This window comes from Triturus cristatus, chromosome 6, assembly GCF_964204655.1.
Source record: "Triturus cristatus chromosome 6, aTriCri1.1, whole genome shotgun sequence".
Lineage (NCBI taxonomy): Eukaryota > Metazoa > Chordata > Amphibia > Caudata > Salamandridae > Triturus > Triturus cristatus.
Window position 1 is genome coordinate 401,893,516 of NC_140589.1, and position 18,851 is coordinate 401,912,366.

General features: G+C 42.8%; 1 protein-coding gene across 1 annotated transcript in view; it reads left to right on the forward strand.

The window, feature by feature from the left end:
• DLGAP2 (DLG associated protein 2) overlaps positions 1 to 18,851 on the forward strand; it is a 1,278,043-nt gene that overhangs the window by 463,625 nt on the left and 795,567 nt on the right. Inside the window, exon 2 of the mRNA XM_085610808.1 lies at positions 11,936 to 13,005. Coding sequence (XP_085466934.1) covers positions 12,007 to 13,005 — 999 coding nt within the window. The 5' untranslated portion in view covers positions 11,936 to 12,006. The remainder of the gene's footprint in view (positions 1 to 11,935; positions 13,006 to 18,851) is intronic.

Below are 18,851 nucleotides of genomic sequence, written 5' to 3' on the forward strand. Positions count from 1 at the left end.
TAGGCGTCATCTGCCTGACTTCCAGTGGCTTCTTACAGCCACAGAATACAGAGCAAACTCTCCACAACTTTCTGCTTGGGAAATGCAGCCCAACGCTCGCTGCACAGCCGCACGATGCTCTGGGCACATATCAGCTTAAGGAGATGTGGCCTCAAAACTCTGCACCGCGCTACTTCAGGTACACCGCAACAATAGGGGATAAGAACACAGCGCTCCTAACGGGCTGTGTGAGAACCACATGGGGCAAGCCACAAAGCCATGGGAGAATACAGGGGTACACCAGTAATGTGTCCCCATGGAGGCCAGCACACAGATTCCTTTAGACAGGGGGGTAGTCCCCCCCATCCCCAAAAAGGCAGCAGGTCAGTACTTCCTGCAGCCCAGTTCCATGGCAGTTCCTCCTGATCCCACGTAGTCTTCTGTTCCAAGCTAGCTCCAGTTCCACAGACATAGGATCACAGCCCCAATACTTATAGTACCAAGTGTCTTTGTTCTTCCCCCTGCCACAAGGCTCTGTGTCTTGTCCAAACCAGTTCTGGGGGGCACTTACACATATCTTTTCAAGTGCACAACCACCTCTATTTTCAGTGTAGGACCTGGCGCCAGACACTCCACAGGGGGGCGGAGCCATCATTATGGAAGTCAGGCCCAGCCCTAATCAGGTTCAGGTTCTACTCCTCCCACCACTCCAAATGCAGATTTGGTCTATTCAACCTAGCGCTGACTCACTCAGACTCTCTGGAGCCACTGCACCTCCCCAGCCCCTGTCACTACAAGGCCAGACAGTCAATACAAAACAGGCAGGCACAAAGACACATAGCACACAGAAATGCCAAATGACATTTTTAAAATAGTGATCATAAATCCGCGAACACCAATACGTAGCATGTATCGCCACTATTCCAAACATACCAAAATTGATCATACTACCCCTCTTATGTCAGGAATTACTACTGAAGCACATATCAGGGAATCCCCAATGCATTCCTTTGAGAGGGCATCCTCACAGCAATGAGAAACCAAATAGGCTGGTTGTAACTACCAGGATATGCCACACAGTTAAGGCACATGTCCTACCTTTTACCTACACAACACCCTGCCCATAGGGCTAGCTGGGGTCTACCTTAGGGGTGACTGACATGTAGTAAAAGGGGAGTCACAGACGTGGTAACCACGTTATGTGCCACATCACAGAGTCAGTAAACTGCGCATACAGGCCCTGCAATGGCAGAGGCCTGAGATAGGTTTGAAAGGCTACTTTGGTGGGTGGCGCAAGCAGCGCTGCAATCCCACCAGTAGCATTAAATTTACTGGACCTGGATATATGAGATACCACTGTACAAGGGACTGATAGGTAAATTAAATAGGCCAAACAGGTGTAGACCAATCTTACCAAGTTTACCATAGAGAGCCCATGCACTTTAGCACTGAACAGCAGTGATAAAGTTCCCAGAGTCCTAAAACCACCAACGACAGGTCATAAAAAATACCGGAGGAAGGAAAAAAGTTCTGGAATAACCCTGCAAAAAGGACACCTCTAACCCATTACAAAGCCAAGGGTGGTTCACAGTGACAATGTGATACAAAAAGACGTCAGAGCAGGCCACCATTCATGTTTCACAAGTGACCTTGTCTAACCATGCTTGCTCAGTTTTGTCACCGCTGCTGCGATGGGTTTAAATCCCTCAACTACAGCCTTTGTGCTCAGTCTGAGATCACAAGTCAATTCCTGTCGCTATTCCGTGGCTTATGAAAACTCAAGAACATGAAAGTGCAACTTCATATCAATTAAGACATTCACCCTGTTGCTCAGTGACACCGCAGTGTTGCTTTTCATCTACAAGAAGCTGTAGAGAAAGAGTTGGAAATACTTTTGAAACACAACATCATTGAACACCCAACAGGCCCCATGTCATAGGTTTCACCCATAGGAGTTGTACTGAAAAAGGACAGAAGCAGAGCCGTGCACATTTATGTTGATATGCACCAAGCAAACAAAGCAATTGAGAGAGAGAGACATCCTGGTCCACACATAGCGGACATGATCATGCAACTGAACAGAGCCAAAGTCTTTTCCCATCTTGACATGAATAAAGGATACCATTAACTCGAATTAGAGGAGAACTGCAGGTATATTACTACTTTTGTGACTCATGTTGGTTTGTTCAGATATGAGACTGAGTTTTGGAGTATCTTTGGCTTCTGAGATATTTCAGCATGTTATTTGCTGAGTAATCCAACCTGTTACACAAACTTTCAATTACAGTGAAGACATACTAGTTTTGGGGAAACACAGAAAGAACATGGCAAAGCCCTTACCCAAGTTACTTGATGATGTAGGTCTGACTCTGAATGCTGCAAAGTATAGGTTTAACAAAACCAACATAACTCTTTCTGGCACATATTCTCTAATGGAGGAATGACTCAAGACCCCGACAAAGTGCAAGCACTGTCATCCACTTACCCACCCCCGCCCCGGATGTTACCAAGCTGTAATTCTTTCTAGGCATTGCCAGTTATTGCTCAAGATACAGTCACAACTTTGCAACAGTGAGTCCTCCATTTAAGACACTTGACAAAGTGAAATATCCTCTTTAAGTGGTCACCTGAATGTGAGCAGAGTTTCAAAGAAATGAAACATGCAATTGAGAATGCAACTGAAATTGCCTATTACGACCCCAAGTTGCATGTTGAAATAGCAGTTGATGTGAGCCAAGTGGGGCTTGGGGAGATTCTTGTTCAACACAACATCCTACTGAATGCTCAGAGATACACTGCAGCCTATGACAGTTGAAGCCTGTCTCAAATAGGAGCCAGCCAGAGAAGGAGAGCCTAGCTAAGGTGTGGGCCTGCAAACATTTTCATGTAGTCCCTTATGGAAAACTATTCACCGTCATCATTCATCATCAGGCATTGCTCAGCATTTTTGGAAACGGGAAGGCTAAGATGCCCCCTAGCATTGAGAAGTGGGGGCAAGAGTGTGACTATGAGATTGTTCACAAATCTGGGAAGGATTAAAACCCAGCAGATTACTTTTTGTGCCGCTACAATGTCACAGTATGACATCCAGGACGGTCGAGTACTATTGCAGTTTTAATATGAGGTCCAGCACACCAGTGGCTCTGTCTGTGGACCAAGTCATTGCTACCACCAACACAGACAAAGACATGACCATTATCAAAGAACTCATCACAACGCAATCATGGAGAAAAATGACCCTGCCAGTTGCCGATGATGTTGAGTTCCATAAGTTAAAAATGTACAGGAAGAGTTAGCAGTTGCCCAAGAAGGTGCAATATATATTTTTTTCTTTTTTTATTGGCATTTTGCATAAGGTTACAAACAGTGGCATTGCTTACACAATTCTGCGTTACAAGTCGATCTGTCAATAGGAAGTAGCAACTAATTCAGTTTACCGTGAGCATTTCTCCATTCGCTTTGTTTGAATTTGGTATGCTACAGCGATACATTACATGGCCTATATGCGTTTCATTACAGTGTATAGAACAGGGGGTAGAACATATAAATCACATTCTCATTTACATTTGGGCCAGGCGACCGACTCTTGTTTCGCAGTTCAATATGGGACTTTCAGGCCCGTAATTTTATTGGTCTATGTTTCAGCTAAATCCGCTGAGCCCAGCAAACTCACAAATGGGTCCCATATGTCCCTCCACTCCCGACAAGCCCCCGTACCGCACCACCTCGCGTGTCATAGGCGCAAAATTGTCTTTTGGTTTTACCATGTACAGGGTGATATCATCTGCGTACATTGACACAGTGAGTGCACGTGTGGTAAATCCGATACCCTTATCTGTGTGGTGTTGCCTGATTCTGGCCGCCAGTGGCTCAGTGGCTATTGCAAATAGTAGTGGTGACAAAGGGCATCCTTGTCGTGTGCCTCTTGTAAAAGATATCGGGTCGGAGACTAGACCGTTCACCCTTAGTCGCGCCATTGATCTGGTATAGAGCAGCTGCATCTGTTTAATGAATAGCAGGCTCATGTCAAGTCGATGTAGAAGCGGGAATAAGAACCCCCACACCAAGGAGTCAAATGCCATAGTGGCATCTAATAATGCTGCCACTGCAAGCACATGGGGAGCAAGGTAGTGTATGAGTGCGAACAGTGTTCTCAGGTTGTGAGAAGTGGATCTCCCCAGCATAAAACCGGATTGGTCTGGTCAGACTATCAGTGGTAACAACGGCTGGAGTCGGGTCAGTAGGAGCTTAGCGAAGATCTTCGTGTCTAGGTTAATAAGTGATAGTGGCCTATAAGAGTCACACATTTCAGGGTTTTTATCAGGCTCCAATTTGGTAATAATGAGTGCCTCACGCATGGAGTCCGGCAAAATGCCCTACTCCACGGCTTCGTTGTAGACAGCTAAAAGTTGCGGTGCCAGGAGATCGGAGTATTCTTTATAAAATTTGGCTGTTAGGCTATCTGCCCCAGGTGCCTTGTCTGCTGGTAGGCTGCCTATGGCACGTCGCACATGTTCAGCAGTAAAGGGAAAGTCCATGTATTGTCGGTGAGCTCTGCCAAACCATAATAACTCCACTGAGACGAAATATTCTTGCAAAACCTCGAGACCGGGAGGTATACAATTTCCAGTAAAAATCTGTCATGGTGGCTAATATGTCGGGTGGAGTGTGCACCAAGGAGCCATCCGGAGGGGTGAGCTCAGTTATGAAGGTGGATCCTCTAGGGTTTCGGAGCATGTTCGCCAGCGTCCTCCCCGGTCGGTCCCCTTCCCCATAACAGCACGCTTTTATATGCTTTTGTAAAAATTTGGTTTCCCTGTCTGCCTCTTTTTGGTAGTCAGTAAGCTTTGCTCTGATGTCAGCTAGGATCGTGGGGGTAGGCGTGCGATAATACTGTGCTTCTAGTGTTTGTATCTCTGCTTCCAGGCGATGCAAGCATCCTCGAATGTCTCGAAGCACCCCTGATTGTCCAGCTATACAATGTCCCTGTATCACCACTTTGAACGCCTCCCACAAGGTCCCCATGTTTTCTACTGACCCCGTGTTTTGCTCAAAATAATCTGTAATCTGCGTTCAAAGGGTTTCCCTGAAGGCTGTCTCCAATAGTGCATTAGGCGGGAGCTGCCATGCGAATGGCTGTATATAGGGTTTTGGAACAGTCAGAGTCAGCGTCACTGGGGCGTGGTCTGATAGGGTGCGTGCTTGGTGCTTTGCATCACCTACCCATGCATGAAGATCTTTGGTTGTGAGCCAGAAGTCCTGTCTGGACCATGCCTGATGTAACGCACGCCATGAACCTACCAGATGGTGATCTTGCAGTATCCCCTGCAGTACTGCCATGGCTCGAGGGTGGTGCGAGCAGGATTTCCCCTCCCTGTCCTCAGAGAGCGACATCACAGCATTAAAGTCACCTCCCCACAATAGCGCCGCATTTCACAGTGACTGAATTTTGTGCCAAATGTGTTGGAAGAAGAGGGGGTCGTCTGTGTTGGGTCCGTATTCGTAGCTATTGTGACTGGTCGATTGTATAGCGATCCCTTAAGTATTATATATCTACCCTCCGGATCACATAATGTTTTGTGTGTCTGCCATGGTATACCTTTCTTAATCATTATGGCCACCCCACAAGAGTAGTTTGAGAAGCTGGATGTGTGAACTTCGCCCCACCTATTGTTGGTCAATCTTCTTCGAGCATCATCCTTCAGGTGTGTCTCCTGTAGGAGACATATATCGGACATGTGTCTAGTTAGATATGCCTGTACTAGTCTTGCCTTGCAGTGGTCATTGAGACCATGAACGTTCCAAGTGGTACATGTTAGTTTAGACATGAGATGTGGCGCTTAGGCGCTGTATGTGTCCTGGGATCCCAGTGTTGAGGCGACTGGGCCCCGGTGTCCGCTCCCAGCATGTCTTGTAGTTCATACCTGCGACGTGACTTATTGTGCTCATATGGAATACTGCATTATCCAGCTTGGGAGAGCTATCTGACAGATCTATGGTGTAATGAACTTGCCAGCAAGGAAGGTGTATTATTAAGAGTTTCCAGAATCGTCTAACAGGAAACAGGTTGTCTCTTTGGGTTCCTGTGTGTCAGCTGAGCACATTGTCTCTACGGGTGTCCCACAGGGGGCTTCTATCAGTCCCCTGTTGTTTAACATGTACATGGCCCCGCTGATTTCATTAATCTCGTCCTTTGGAATTGAGACTACATCTTACGCGGACAACACCCAACTCATTCTGTCTCTGGAAGATAGATCAACAACAGTGGAAGAAAATTTCAGGGTTTGTCTCTCGGCAATCATTAAATGGATGAGCAACAACCATCTCTGCTGTAACACCGATAAAACAGAGATTCTTCCCATTGGTAAAAACAATATGTTTCAACCCAAAGATTGGTGGCCAGATGACATTGCTGCCCCTCCTTCAACGGTATAGGATGCTAAAAATCTGGGGGTACTGTTTGATTCCTCCCTTTCTTTTAAGCCCCATGTTTTAAAATTAACAGGGATCTGTTTCAGCTATATCCGTACATTGAATTCTTTTTTCAATCTTATCCCTTTGGCAGCCAGAAAAACGGTTGCAGTAGCTCTTATACTGGCTCGGCTGGACTACTGCAACAGCCTCCTCGTGGGGATAAATAAATCCTCCCTGAGACGGCTTCAGGTAGTCCAGCATGCAGCAGCCAGATTGGTCCTGGGACTTCCTCGCAGATCATCTGCCTCTGCTGCATTGCAGTCTCTGCACTGGCTTCCGATTCATAAAAGAATCCTGTTTAAACTACTTTTGACGACTTTTAGAGCTTCACGGGGAGTCGGCCCCGCTTATCTATCCAGCAGATTTAAACCATACACGACAACAAGGACATTACGATCTAGTTCCGCAAATCTTTTGGCAATAAGCAGGTTCAAATTGTCATCAAAAGGAGGAAAATCAGCCATGGTACTGGGAGCAAAAGCATGGAATTATCTGCCAAAGGACTTGAGGACAATTCTAGGTGAAGATCTGTTTAGACGAGCCCTTAAGACTTGGAACTTCGGCCTAACAGATGTCTGTTCCTTGGCTATGATTTAGTCTGGACATTATAGTTAGTCTAGTTATCTGCAGCACCAGGAGACTCCGTCAGGAGTGACAGTCGCGCTATATAAATCTTTCTTTTCATTTCATTTCATTTCATTTCATACCTGAGAGCCTAAGGCAGGGAGTCATCGAGCTGGCCCATGAAGGACATTGTGATATTGTAGCCACCAAAAGAGCCTTAATAGATCAAGTGTGATTCCTTCAACTAGATGAGCGAGTCAAAAAAGAGCTGAAATTTGCAATTGTTTGTTCCCTAAGGTGATGCAGCACCCAGTGACAATGTCTAACCTTCATGCCCACGTGTGCGAGAGAGTTGCAGTTGGCTTCTTTTGGCCTTTAGGAAATGGACACCATCTCATGGTAGCCATCGATGAATATTAGCATGTTCCTTTGGTGGAAACACTGTCAACCACAACCCATGACAAAGTCAAAGAATGACTTGATGACATCTTTGCAACCTGGGGTATCCCTGAGATCCTCAAATATGATAATGGGCCACCCTTTAATAGCAAAGAGTTCAAAGAATTTCTTGTCCGACTCAACGTAAAACACCAAAAGAGTACACCCTTCTGGCTCCAAGCCAATAGTGTAGTTGAACGATTCATTGGCACCCTCAAGAGGGTCATTCAAGTTCATGGAGGGAATCAATTTGAACTAAGCCATGTGCCAGGGTCTTCGGGCCTATTGATCAACTCCTCCCTCCACAACTGATGAGAGTTCAACAACTTTGCTATGTGGGAGAGCTATCAGAACGAAACTACCTCAATGGACCGTGGATCGATCAGTGAATACTGACACAGTTCAAGACTCCGCCTTGTATGCAGATCAGCGCCTCCATGCCCAGGAGACAGTCTTTGACAAAGGAGACCGGGTACTGGTAAAACAGAAATTAAAGTGGAAAACTGAAAACTCTTTTTGTCGCTAACCCTCTGCAGGTCATGCCATGCAAGGGACACATGGTGACAGCACATGGTCCTCGATAATCCATCGCTCGGGGCACATCACACTTTAAACACCTGCTTCAACACTGTTCAACTCCTGAAACCATGTTTGAGGTGACTCCTGCCTGCAGGTCCGGCTCAAGCGCCTGAGACTATGTTGCTGTTGCCCAATCAGGGTGTATCTCGATCACCTCGGATCACCCAATCCAGCAGACAAGTGTGAGCGCCTCGCCTACTAATAGCGGAGATGTGATTTTTATTGATGTCTACCCCTTTTTATTTAACAAAGGAGGAGATGTAGCATATTGATGAGGACCCTCTTGGTTCTGGGATGGACCCGGAACAGGATCTACGTGATATGCGGGGAGATGTTAGAGTGTGGCTATGGGAAGTATGATGTAGTGCGCAGTGTGCGAGTGACTACTGGAGAATAAAGTAATGCTTAACTGCAGTTCCCATGTGGCATAATCTATTTGCATGCTCCGGGGCTAGGGAACATGCTACACTGGTGACACTGAGCTACAGGAGGAGGAAAGGGCGAAGGCTGCATGTGTCCTCCTGTATGGCCTCTGCCTTTCACTTTCCTCTGCCAATTGATATACTTTCGAGAGGCAGGGGAAAAAGAAAGGCAGAGGCTGTGTATTAGGGCATTGAAATGTAGACAGTAGCGGGCCAGTTCACATAGGCTTTTGTTGCTCCATTGTCTTCAATGGAGCTCTCAACTTTCCAATGTTCTAGCACATGTGTTGTCTTTAGCAAGAGCCTGGCAGCTCCCCTAACACTGATACTGGATGGCACATATTTATTCATAGGTGTGCATCATTATTCTGGGACGCAAACAATTCAAATATGGTCCTCAATGCTTGCTCTTGTGTGCATCTGCATCCCATGCATGGTTGGCCATCTCTGAATATTTTTTAGTTGGGCCTTACAAGAAATGTTTTAAATGCCCACCCATGCCTGTGTCTGCATTAAAACGAATCAACACACATGAGCTGCCGCTTTTGAATTTCGAAGATTGCCACTCAAGTGTGCTTAAGCATACAGTATGCACAGTTGGCCCTCTTTGAATGTTTTTGTCAGACTTTAGAAACAACCATTTAGAGGAAACAAGTATTGGCAAGGCAATAGTTTGGCAGCTAATGCCATACCTGTTGACTTTGCCAATGCGTCTTGGAAGTTTGGGATAGAGCAGTATAAAGGACTGCTTTAAAAGTGATCATGCATTTATCTTAAAATTAATAGGGTTCCATACCAAGGCCCTCATTACGAGTGGCCCTTTATAATCCCTGGAATTTCAACCTTTAATATTACAATTACTAGGATATTGGTAATTCCAGACTATTCTAGCATATTGGTAACTAAAATGCAGCAATTGGTGTTTCTGTGTCGATTCCCACATGTTTTTCCCAATCTTTCACACAGAGATTCAGCTGCCAAAATCTCTGTGTGAAATACAAAATTATATTCCCAGTGGGGCCAGTAACTCCTGTTACCACGTCCTCTTGTAATGAGGGACTAAGTGATGACATATTATTGTTTCGATATTTTCATATCTAAAATTACTAATACTCTTGGGTATCTGTGATTTCATGATGTGGAATTAATTGCCAATTCAGATTGCATTCCTGCTGGTAAAACGTCAGGGAGAGGACTGGAGAGACCAGATTTGCGATATTATTATAGGTGTTGTAATCCAGGTTTCGCCGGCAATCTTGTCACTGATTGAATGGGGTTAACTTCCCATTCGGAATCAGGTTAATTGGAGCTGCAGCACATCACAACGTGGTTTCCATTTTAATTAAGATATGAGTGACCATTGTGAAGGGTGACACATTCACTTTAACGCATGCTACTTGTTTAACATCTCAAAAGATGAGAGATTTCTTTTTTTCCCCTAAAAATATTAACATGTAGTATTTATGAGGTTCCATAGCGCCAATTTAAATTCCAACATGGTGACAAAAGACAGTCTTTTTTTTGTACCTTTAATGCTCACCACTGAGTGCATTGTTATTACACACATAACATACTACTATACGAAAAGAACGCTATCTGATAATATGAAAACAATCCTAATTTTCGCTCCTTTGTTTATAGAAACAACAAGTATTCTTTTTAAAAACCTAAATGCTGGGAAGTTGGTAGCTGGTCTTCTGTCCTGCTTTGTTGCTGCCTGATTGTGGGGAGTTGTAGTGAACACGCGTTATCAGGTGACGCGCCTCAAAAACACTGCGAAACTATGGCAGATCATCATATATCTGCAGTTTTTAAGGAGTTTTCTTCAAAATGATGTGGAAATTTGTCAGGGTGTGGGGGACGGGTGGGCTATGTATATATGGATCGGTGCGTGCTCCCAAAGTTACAAAAAGAGACATTTCAACAAATAGATCACTACTCATAACCTTTGTTGCTCGGACTTGATATTATTAAGTGTTTACAAGAAAGTTTTGGAGCCTCCCCTGCCTTCTACCTACATCAGCATCTGATTTTCTAAGCTGAGGTATTTGCCTATCAAAGATCAACATAGGTGCTCAAATATCTCAATTGTTAACAGAAATTGTTTGTATAGAGATCAAAAAATGTAATTTACACTCTTCAAACTTTTTGGTCATATGTGAATTACGCCAATATAGTATAATGTTCATGTCAGTAAATGTGCTCTAGGAGACGGCTGTGGACATTTCAGAGTGGGGGTGTCGCCGTGCATCATCCTGTATACAGATGGACATGTACTCGTCATGAGCAGCAAATCCATATCGAGGGTGAGCACACACTACATTGGGACGGGTGTAAGGGAAGTGTATCCCTTCCCCATGGGCAACAAAAATAAAAACACAAGCTACTCGGGCTACATGTTTTCTGCATGTAGAAATGTACACCAGGGGCCGTATTACGCGCTACCTTTGTTTGCGCCGGGTGCACCTTTTAAAAGGTGCCCTCGGCGCAAACAATGACAATGCGCCCTATTACAATATATGCGCTGCCCCCATGGCAACTGTGATCTTGAACTGCCCCCTGGGCAGAGCATTCGTGTGAAAACACTGAGAAGCTGCTGGCAGCCGCTCCATGTTTTCAAAATACAGGCCACACACCTCTGTGCTTTGAAAGGGGATTAGAGATCCCCTTGCAGGCGGGTGCAGTCAGTGACTGCAAGGGGATGTCGGGGGGGGGGGTCCATAGGAACCCTTTTCTACCCTCCAGAGCGGCTGCTCTCAGGGGGCGCACTCACAGTGCGCCACCTAGAAGGTTGCTGGAAGTGCACATCTTGAGAATTTCTTTGCCTCTGCACCAATGTCTGTAATATGGCAGGGGCACAGAGGCGAAGGAATTCACTCATTTGCATAGGGCACACCCCTATGCAAATGAGGGAACTCCCCCTGAAGATGGCACTGGTGCTTTAAGTGCGCTAGCTCTATCAGTATTACTGAAGGGGAAGCATAAGTGTCTGTTCCCCCTTCTGTAATACCAAAGTGCCCCGGGTGCGTAAAGCAGGCGCAAATGCCCATTGAGCCCCCGGGGCACTTATTGTTATACGGCCCCAGCTATATTTATGCATGTGAAAATGCTTTTGATAGAGATTAATTTAGAATGCACATGAATTTTTATTGCAACCTCTCATATGTACTTTCGGATTTCCCATTGAATTACAAAGTGCCAGAAATGTACTCCATTAGCAGAAGGAAGCATAAAGGGATGATTCATTTATTTTTTAAAAGGGTGCAAACTGCTGATTTTTTAACTCTGTGCTCTAACACTCTAACACTCTTGGGATATGACATACTTGCTATTTCAGTAGGCAATAATGCACATGGAAATACATTTGAGTAAGAAAGCTGATATTTGAGATTTTTTTTTGCAGTTAATATATAATCCATAAAATATTATCATGATAACAGTCGGCGGTCACTTACGTTTTTTTTTCTTCCAATTAACAGATCAACAAGAACACTCATGGTCACCTTCTCAGCACTTCAATGAAGAAAGATACTCTCCTGCCCTAAAGAACATGAAAGGATTATCTGGTAGTCGCAATCAAACACAACTATGTCCCGGTCATACTTGTGGTTTAGGACCTTCTGAGGATTGTGAGCACACCCATGATCACATGCACCATGGGCAGGAACCTAGGCAATCGTATCTGCTCAGCCCTACGGAGAGCTGCCAAATGGACCATCACCGGTGCTCACCAAGGAGCTCCATTCATTCGGAATGCATGATAATGCCCATGATGATGAGCGATCACATGTCCAGTAGCACTTTTCCCAGAATGCACTATAACACGCATTTTGATACTAGAGATGACTGTGCAGTATCACACACTAACAGTAAAATTAATCGAATTCCTGCAAACCTTTTAGATCAGTTTGAGAAACAGCTTCCCCTTCATCAGGATGGTTTTCATACTTTGCAATACCAGAGGACATCTACAGCAACAGAACAGCGCACTGAAAGCCCGGGAAGAATACGCCATCTCGTTCATTCTGTCCAAAAACTTTTTACCAAATCTCACTCTTTGGAAGGGTCATCCAAAAGCAATGTCAATGGAACAAAAGGAGATAGTCGGGGAGATGATCACCATCATGGCCATCATAAACACAGTAAAAGGAGTAAAAGTAAAGAGCGCAAACCAGATAACAAACATAAAACTGGGATGACTGGCTGGTGGAGCTCTGATGACAATTTGGACAGTGATAGCACTTATCGAACACCTAGCGTGATGAATAGGCATCATGTGGACCATATTTCCCACTGCTATCCTGAACCTCTTCAAGGGCATTTCGGAGATCTTTCTCTGAAAACTTCCAAAAGTAACAATGATGTAAAATGTTCAGCTTGTGAAGGGCTGTCCATGACTCCGGAGGGCAAATATATGAAAAGGAGCTCCTGGTCTACGCTGACAGTAAGCCAGGCAAAAGAAGCCTATCGCAAGTCATCTCTAAATCTGGATAAGCCTTTGGTTCATCAGGAGATCAAATCTTCCTTGCGGCCATGCCATTACCTTCAGGTTAGAGTTATTTGTTAACCTTGCATTTTATTAACCATTCTGCAACCCTCTTCCAGTCTATAACTTGAGCCATCCTCTGTACAGTGCACTTAGTGGCATATTTTTTCAGATACCAACAAAGATGACAATTGCATGTTTTTTAGCAATACCAGCGATTTAAATGCCATCTTTGTAAATTGATTTGTACATTACATGGTGATGACACTGTGTTTTCAATATTTCTCACAGTTCTTACATTAAGGATCACATTGAGGATTATGCTAATGTAGCACAACTATATTAAATAAAAATATGGAAAATGTGTGCTGATACGATAAAACTTCTTTTCACAGGACAGCTCTAGTATAACGTGCTAGATATTGCACTGGAAAAAGTCCAGGCTGCTAGTTTTTACATTGTTTTGGATTCAGCGATAATTATATTTTAATAACTGACTATGCAAACCCAAGTAAAGACTTCAAATGAGATAGCCAAAGGACAACAAGTTGAGGTCCTTGTAAATAAGACAGATGTTTTTGTGTGCAGGTGAAATCTTGTCAAATTTGACGATTTCACATAAAATGAACTTCACAAAATCTTTTGTTATTTTACAGGTGTGCGGTGTTATGCAATTTCTACTGTCAAATATTGATTTGAGCAGATAATGTCTTGTAGGCACACCAGAGCTGGTATCTTATCTGTCTGTTGATTGGCCCTAGCATTCAATTGTAATGGTCAAGTACATTTGGTAATTTTTTGTGAAAAAGATTTTGTGTCCATTCCTAGTCATACACTCACAACTTCCCTGATCAAAGAAAAGGCTGACAGCTAAAATTTAAAACAAACTCATTTTGTGTAAATCTCTATGGAAAAAGCGTGATTTTTTTCTTCATCCTGTAAGCTCAATAAAATCATCTCAGTTGCATAACAATGCGCTCCTTTAAGGTTCCCAATGTTCTATTGAGTACTTCATTTTCTTTTCAGGTCTCCTGTATTGTATGGAGGGATGAATTAATGCATTGGTTAATGTGTCCCTTTATGGAATGACCCACCTCTAAGCGTTCATGTTAGTGCACAGGAATGTACTGAACGAGAGAGGAAGTTGCAGGCTGGGATGTTTTTTGAAAACAGCGTTTTAATTATGTACGGCAGTTGGGAATTTGAAGTGGTTGGATTAGTGACAAATGAAACCTGTGCGGAGACTTTAGCTTTTGCAACCAAAATGGAAAACCCACAACTTCTTTTAGTAGAAATTCAAATATTTTTTACCAAAAGGAGGTTTGGAGAGGCTAATATTATAGGTCTGTTGAGCAGAGTATTTGGAGTCACAGGATAGGTTTTTATGTCTTAGGCAAAAGGCACTATTTGCACTAAACATCATTGGACCTAATATCTGAAATATTTTACCTCTATACAAAGTTAAAAAAATATTTGGGACACCACAAATTATTCATTAATATAGATATACAGTTCTTCCACATTGTAATACATCAGATGTTTGTTCTATCATAATAAAACAAATTTGAAAACGATACACATGTGATGAAACATATACCAATTATAACATACAGTATGCCCCCTATAGCCAACCGCACATAACCATTCTAACCTCATATACAACAACACACTATTACACTCTCATCTGATAAATGACCTACCCAACAACAATTACATATACCGATGATAATAATGGAGCGAACACTTCAAAGAATATCTGTAATTGTGTTGTGGGTTGGGATTTCAAAACAACCAGGTCAACGCACGTTTCGCTGGAATTTCTCATATATATATATTATCTACTGGCGGTCGCCAGTAGATAGTTATAGTTAGGACCGAGTTCCCATAGGAAATCTGCAAATTCTATTTTGAATAACTTTGGCGCCGGTTGACTTATCTTCGTGAAATTTTCAAAACTAATGGGGTGCTCCGCTCAGCTCCTACCCTGAAAGTCTCGGGGTGATTCGTCAAGCGGGGGCTGAGAAAAAAGGGGGGTCCCAAAACACGTTTTCCCCATGCATTTTCCCATAGGACCTTTAGTCGAAGGTACAGCCCGAACGGCTGAACAGAATTACTTGAATTTTGGCAAAGAGGCAGTCCTCAGGTCAGGCATGTGCCTTTTGCTTAAATGGTGTAAATCCGTTCAGTAGTTCCTGAGAAAATCAAAAGTAAAATCATATATATATCTGGGCGGAGCCTAACCACACATCTCATCGTGAGATCTGATTGGCTGTCAGCACTTCATCCAAGAAGTGTTGGCAGCCATCTTGGGACCAATATACATGATAGCACCTCATTAAAAAGCATTGCAGTTAATAGAACGTTTTAAGACTTTAGTTGGTTTATAAATAATTTGTTGATGGTACCATACTCATTTTAGGAATTGTGGTGTGTTCTAAGGTGATTTTACCATGTGAAAAAGCCTTCTGCTGTGATATCATGAATCGTGTTTGAGAGAAAACTATTTTCTCATGCTTTTCCCACAGAGGTTTGGAAGGTGATCTATAAGCTAACTGAGAGCATATTTTCTGTAAACTCACATTATCTTTCTCAGTCATGTGAGAATGAAGTCTGACATTCTCAGTAAAACATGTACATCCAACAAGGGCAGAGACTGTCAGTTGATTCCTTTGTGTTCTACTGCAGCTTCCCAGAGTGTTCTAAGGAACAACTAGAGCGCTAACAGTCCTACTTATGACAAACGTATGGCACACCTGAAGCCATCTTGGTTGGAATAAAGTGGTAATTCTTAAAACATTTAATTTAAAAAGGAACAAAATGAGGGGGTTCATTTTGCCATAGAAAGTATGATTAGTGCTGCAGAAAGAAAAATTAGGGCACATTTTGAGTGACTTCTCAAATCCTCTTCTATTTCATTAAAAAATTCTGACATGCAGACTGAAACATGCACTTTCAATACCAGCAGCAGACTTCCCTGGTGAGCAGTAGCTTTACTACAGTGATCTAATAAGCAACTAGAGTGCTAACATTCTGAATTTATGGCAAATTTGTGACACATACGAATGCCTTCTTGATGGAATCAAAGTAAAAAACTGAAAGTATTTCCTACTGAGGAGACTGTAGTAAATGAGGAAATTAGGAAACATCATAACAAATAAGTCTACCAAAATGGCCACCAGAGACAAAAGAGCCCAAATGTAGCCCAAATATCACCCAGATGTAGCCCAAGTATAGCCCAATGACAGAATGTCCCAGAGTGTTCCAACGAACAACTAGAACGCTAACAGTCTTACTTATGACAAAAGTATGGCACACCTGAAGCCATCTTGAATGCAATAAAGTGGTAACACTTAAAACGTTTAATTTACAAAGGACCACAATGAGGGGATTCATTTTGCCATAGAAATTATGATTAGTGCTGCAGAAAGAAAAATTAAGGCATATTTTGACTTCTCAAATCCTCTTCTATGTCATACAAAAATTCTGACATGCAGACTGAAACATGCACTTTGAATACCAGCAGCAGACTTACCTGGTGAGCAGTAGCTTTACTACAGTCATCTAATGAGCAACTAGAGTGCTAACATTCAGAATTTATGGCAAATGTGTGACACATCTGAATGCCTTCTTGATGGAACCAAGTAAAAAACTGAAAGTATTTCCTACTGAGGAGACTGCAGTAAATGACGAAATTAGGAAACTTCATAAGAAATAAATCTCCCAAGATGGCCACCAGAGACAAAAGAGCCCAAATGTAGCCCAAATATCACCCAGATGTAGCCCAAGTATAGCCCAATGACAGAATGTCCCAGAATGTTCTAACAAACAACTAGAGCGCTAACAGTCTTACTTATGACAAAAGTATGGCACACCTGAAGCCATCTTGATTGGAATAAAGTGGTAACACTTAAAACATTTAATTTACAAAGGAACAAAATGAGGGGGTTCATTTTGCCATAGAAATTATGATTAGTTCTGCAGAAAGAAAAATTAGGGCACATTTTGACTTCTCAAATCCTCTTCTATTTCATAAACAAATTCTGACATGCAGACTGAAACATGCACTTTGAATACCAGCAGCAGACTTCCCTGGTGAGGAGTAGTTTTACTACAGTGATCTAATGAGCAACTAGAGTGCTAACATTCAGAATTTATGGCAAATGTGTGACACATCTGAATGCCATCTTGATGGAACCAAAATAAAAAACTGAAAGTATTCCCACTGAGGAGACTGCAGTAAATGAGGAAATTAGGAAACTTCATAACAAATAAATCTCCCAAGATGGCCACCAGAGACAAAAGAGCCCAAATGTAGCCCAAATATCACCCAGATGTAGCCCAAGTATAGCCTAATGACAGAATGTCCCAGAGTGTTCTTAAGAACAACTAGAGCGCTTACTGTCTTACTTATGACAAAAGTATGGCACACCTGAAGCCATCTTGATTGGAATAAACTGGTAACACTTAAAACATTTAATTTAAAAAGGAACACAATGAGGGGGTTCATTTTGCCATAGAAATTATGATTAGTGCTGAAGAAAGAAAAATTAGGGCACATTTTGAGTGACTTCTCAAATCCTCTTCTATTTCATTAAAAAATTCTGATATGCAGACTGAAACATGCACTTTAAATACCAGCAGCAGACTTCCGTGGTGAGCAGTAGCTTTACTACAGTGATCTAATGAGCAACTAGAGTGCTAACATTCAGAATTTATGGCAAATCTGTGACATATCTGAATACCTTCTTGATGGAATCAAAGTAAAAAACTTAAAGCATTTCCTACTGAGGAGACTGCAGTAAATGAGGAAATTAGGAAACTTCATAACAAATAAATCTCCCAAGATGGCCACCAGACACAAAAGAGCCTAAATGCAGCACAAATATCACCCAGATGTAGCCCACATGTAGCCCAATGACAGAAGTGTGCAAAACACTTATTTTTTGTGTATTTGCAGTTTTATATAGTGCAGACTTGTCAGGTATTGGAATGCTTTACATGAGCATTGGTTACATCACACAAGATCAAATTCATTTTGGTTGTAGACATGGGGAGATTAACTGATTTGACCACAATCACAGAATGTTGAGCTGAAGCAGAAACTCCAACCTGGTTCCCCAGTTGCAAAGTCTGCAGCTCTGGAAGTAACACCACATCCTCTCGCCAAGGTGCAACATTTAATCAAGTGGTCAACTGGATAAAAAAATATAAAGATTACAAATAATTTAAAAATTCTTTGTCGCTATTTGAAAACTCAGAAAATATGTCCTCATTTTAGTTTTTTAGAGCACTAACCATAATTTTGATGCAAATAAGACCCTCTCATATATGTAATTTCTAAAGGAAATACTCTAGGTATTACAGTTTTGATTACATCAAGATGACGTCAGGCGTTCCACACTTTGGTAATAAATATAGAATGTTAGCAATCTAGTTGTTCATTGGGATACTGTTGAGAGGCAGAGGCCAGGGGCACGGACTCTGAAAATTGAAGGCAGGTAGGAGAGTGCAGAGGCAACAATTTGACCACACTGGGCAGGCAGGAAGGGCAGTGGCAGCACAACAGACTATGGAGGGCAGTGGAAAGGGGGGCAGGGGCAACAAACCAACAATACAGGACTGGCAAGAGAGGCTGTGGCAATATAATAGACCATTGTGGGCAGAAGGAAGAGGCAGTGGTAGTACAACCATACATGCCAACAGACCCGTTTCAGCCAGGAAACGTCCAATGTTTTTAAGCTCAAATGGGCTTTATTTGATCTGTCTCCTGTCTACAATCTCCTCTTTTTCAATGTAACTCAAAGGGGAAAATTAATACCCCAGTTACCAAGTTCAAAATGTTCGCAAGTATGGTACATTGAATCATGGTAGGCAGGAGGAATTGGGGTAGGGACATGGACTCGGATAAC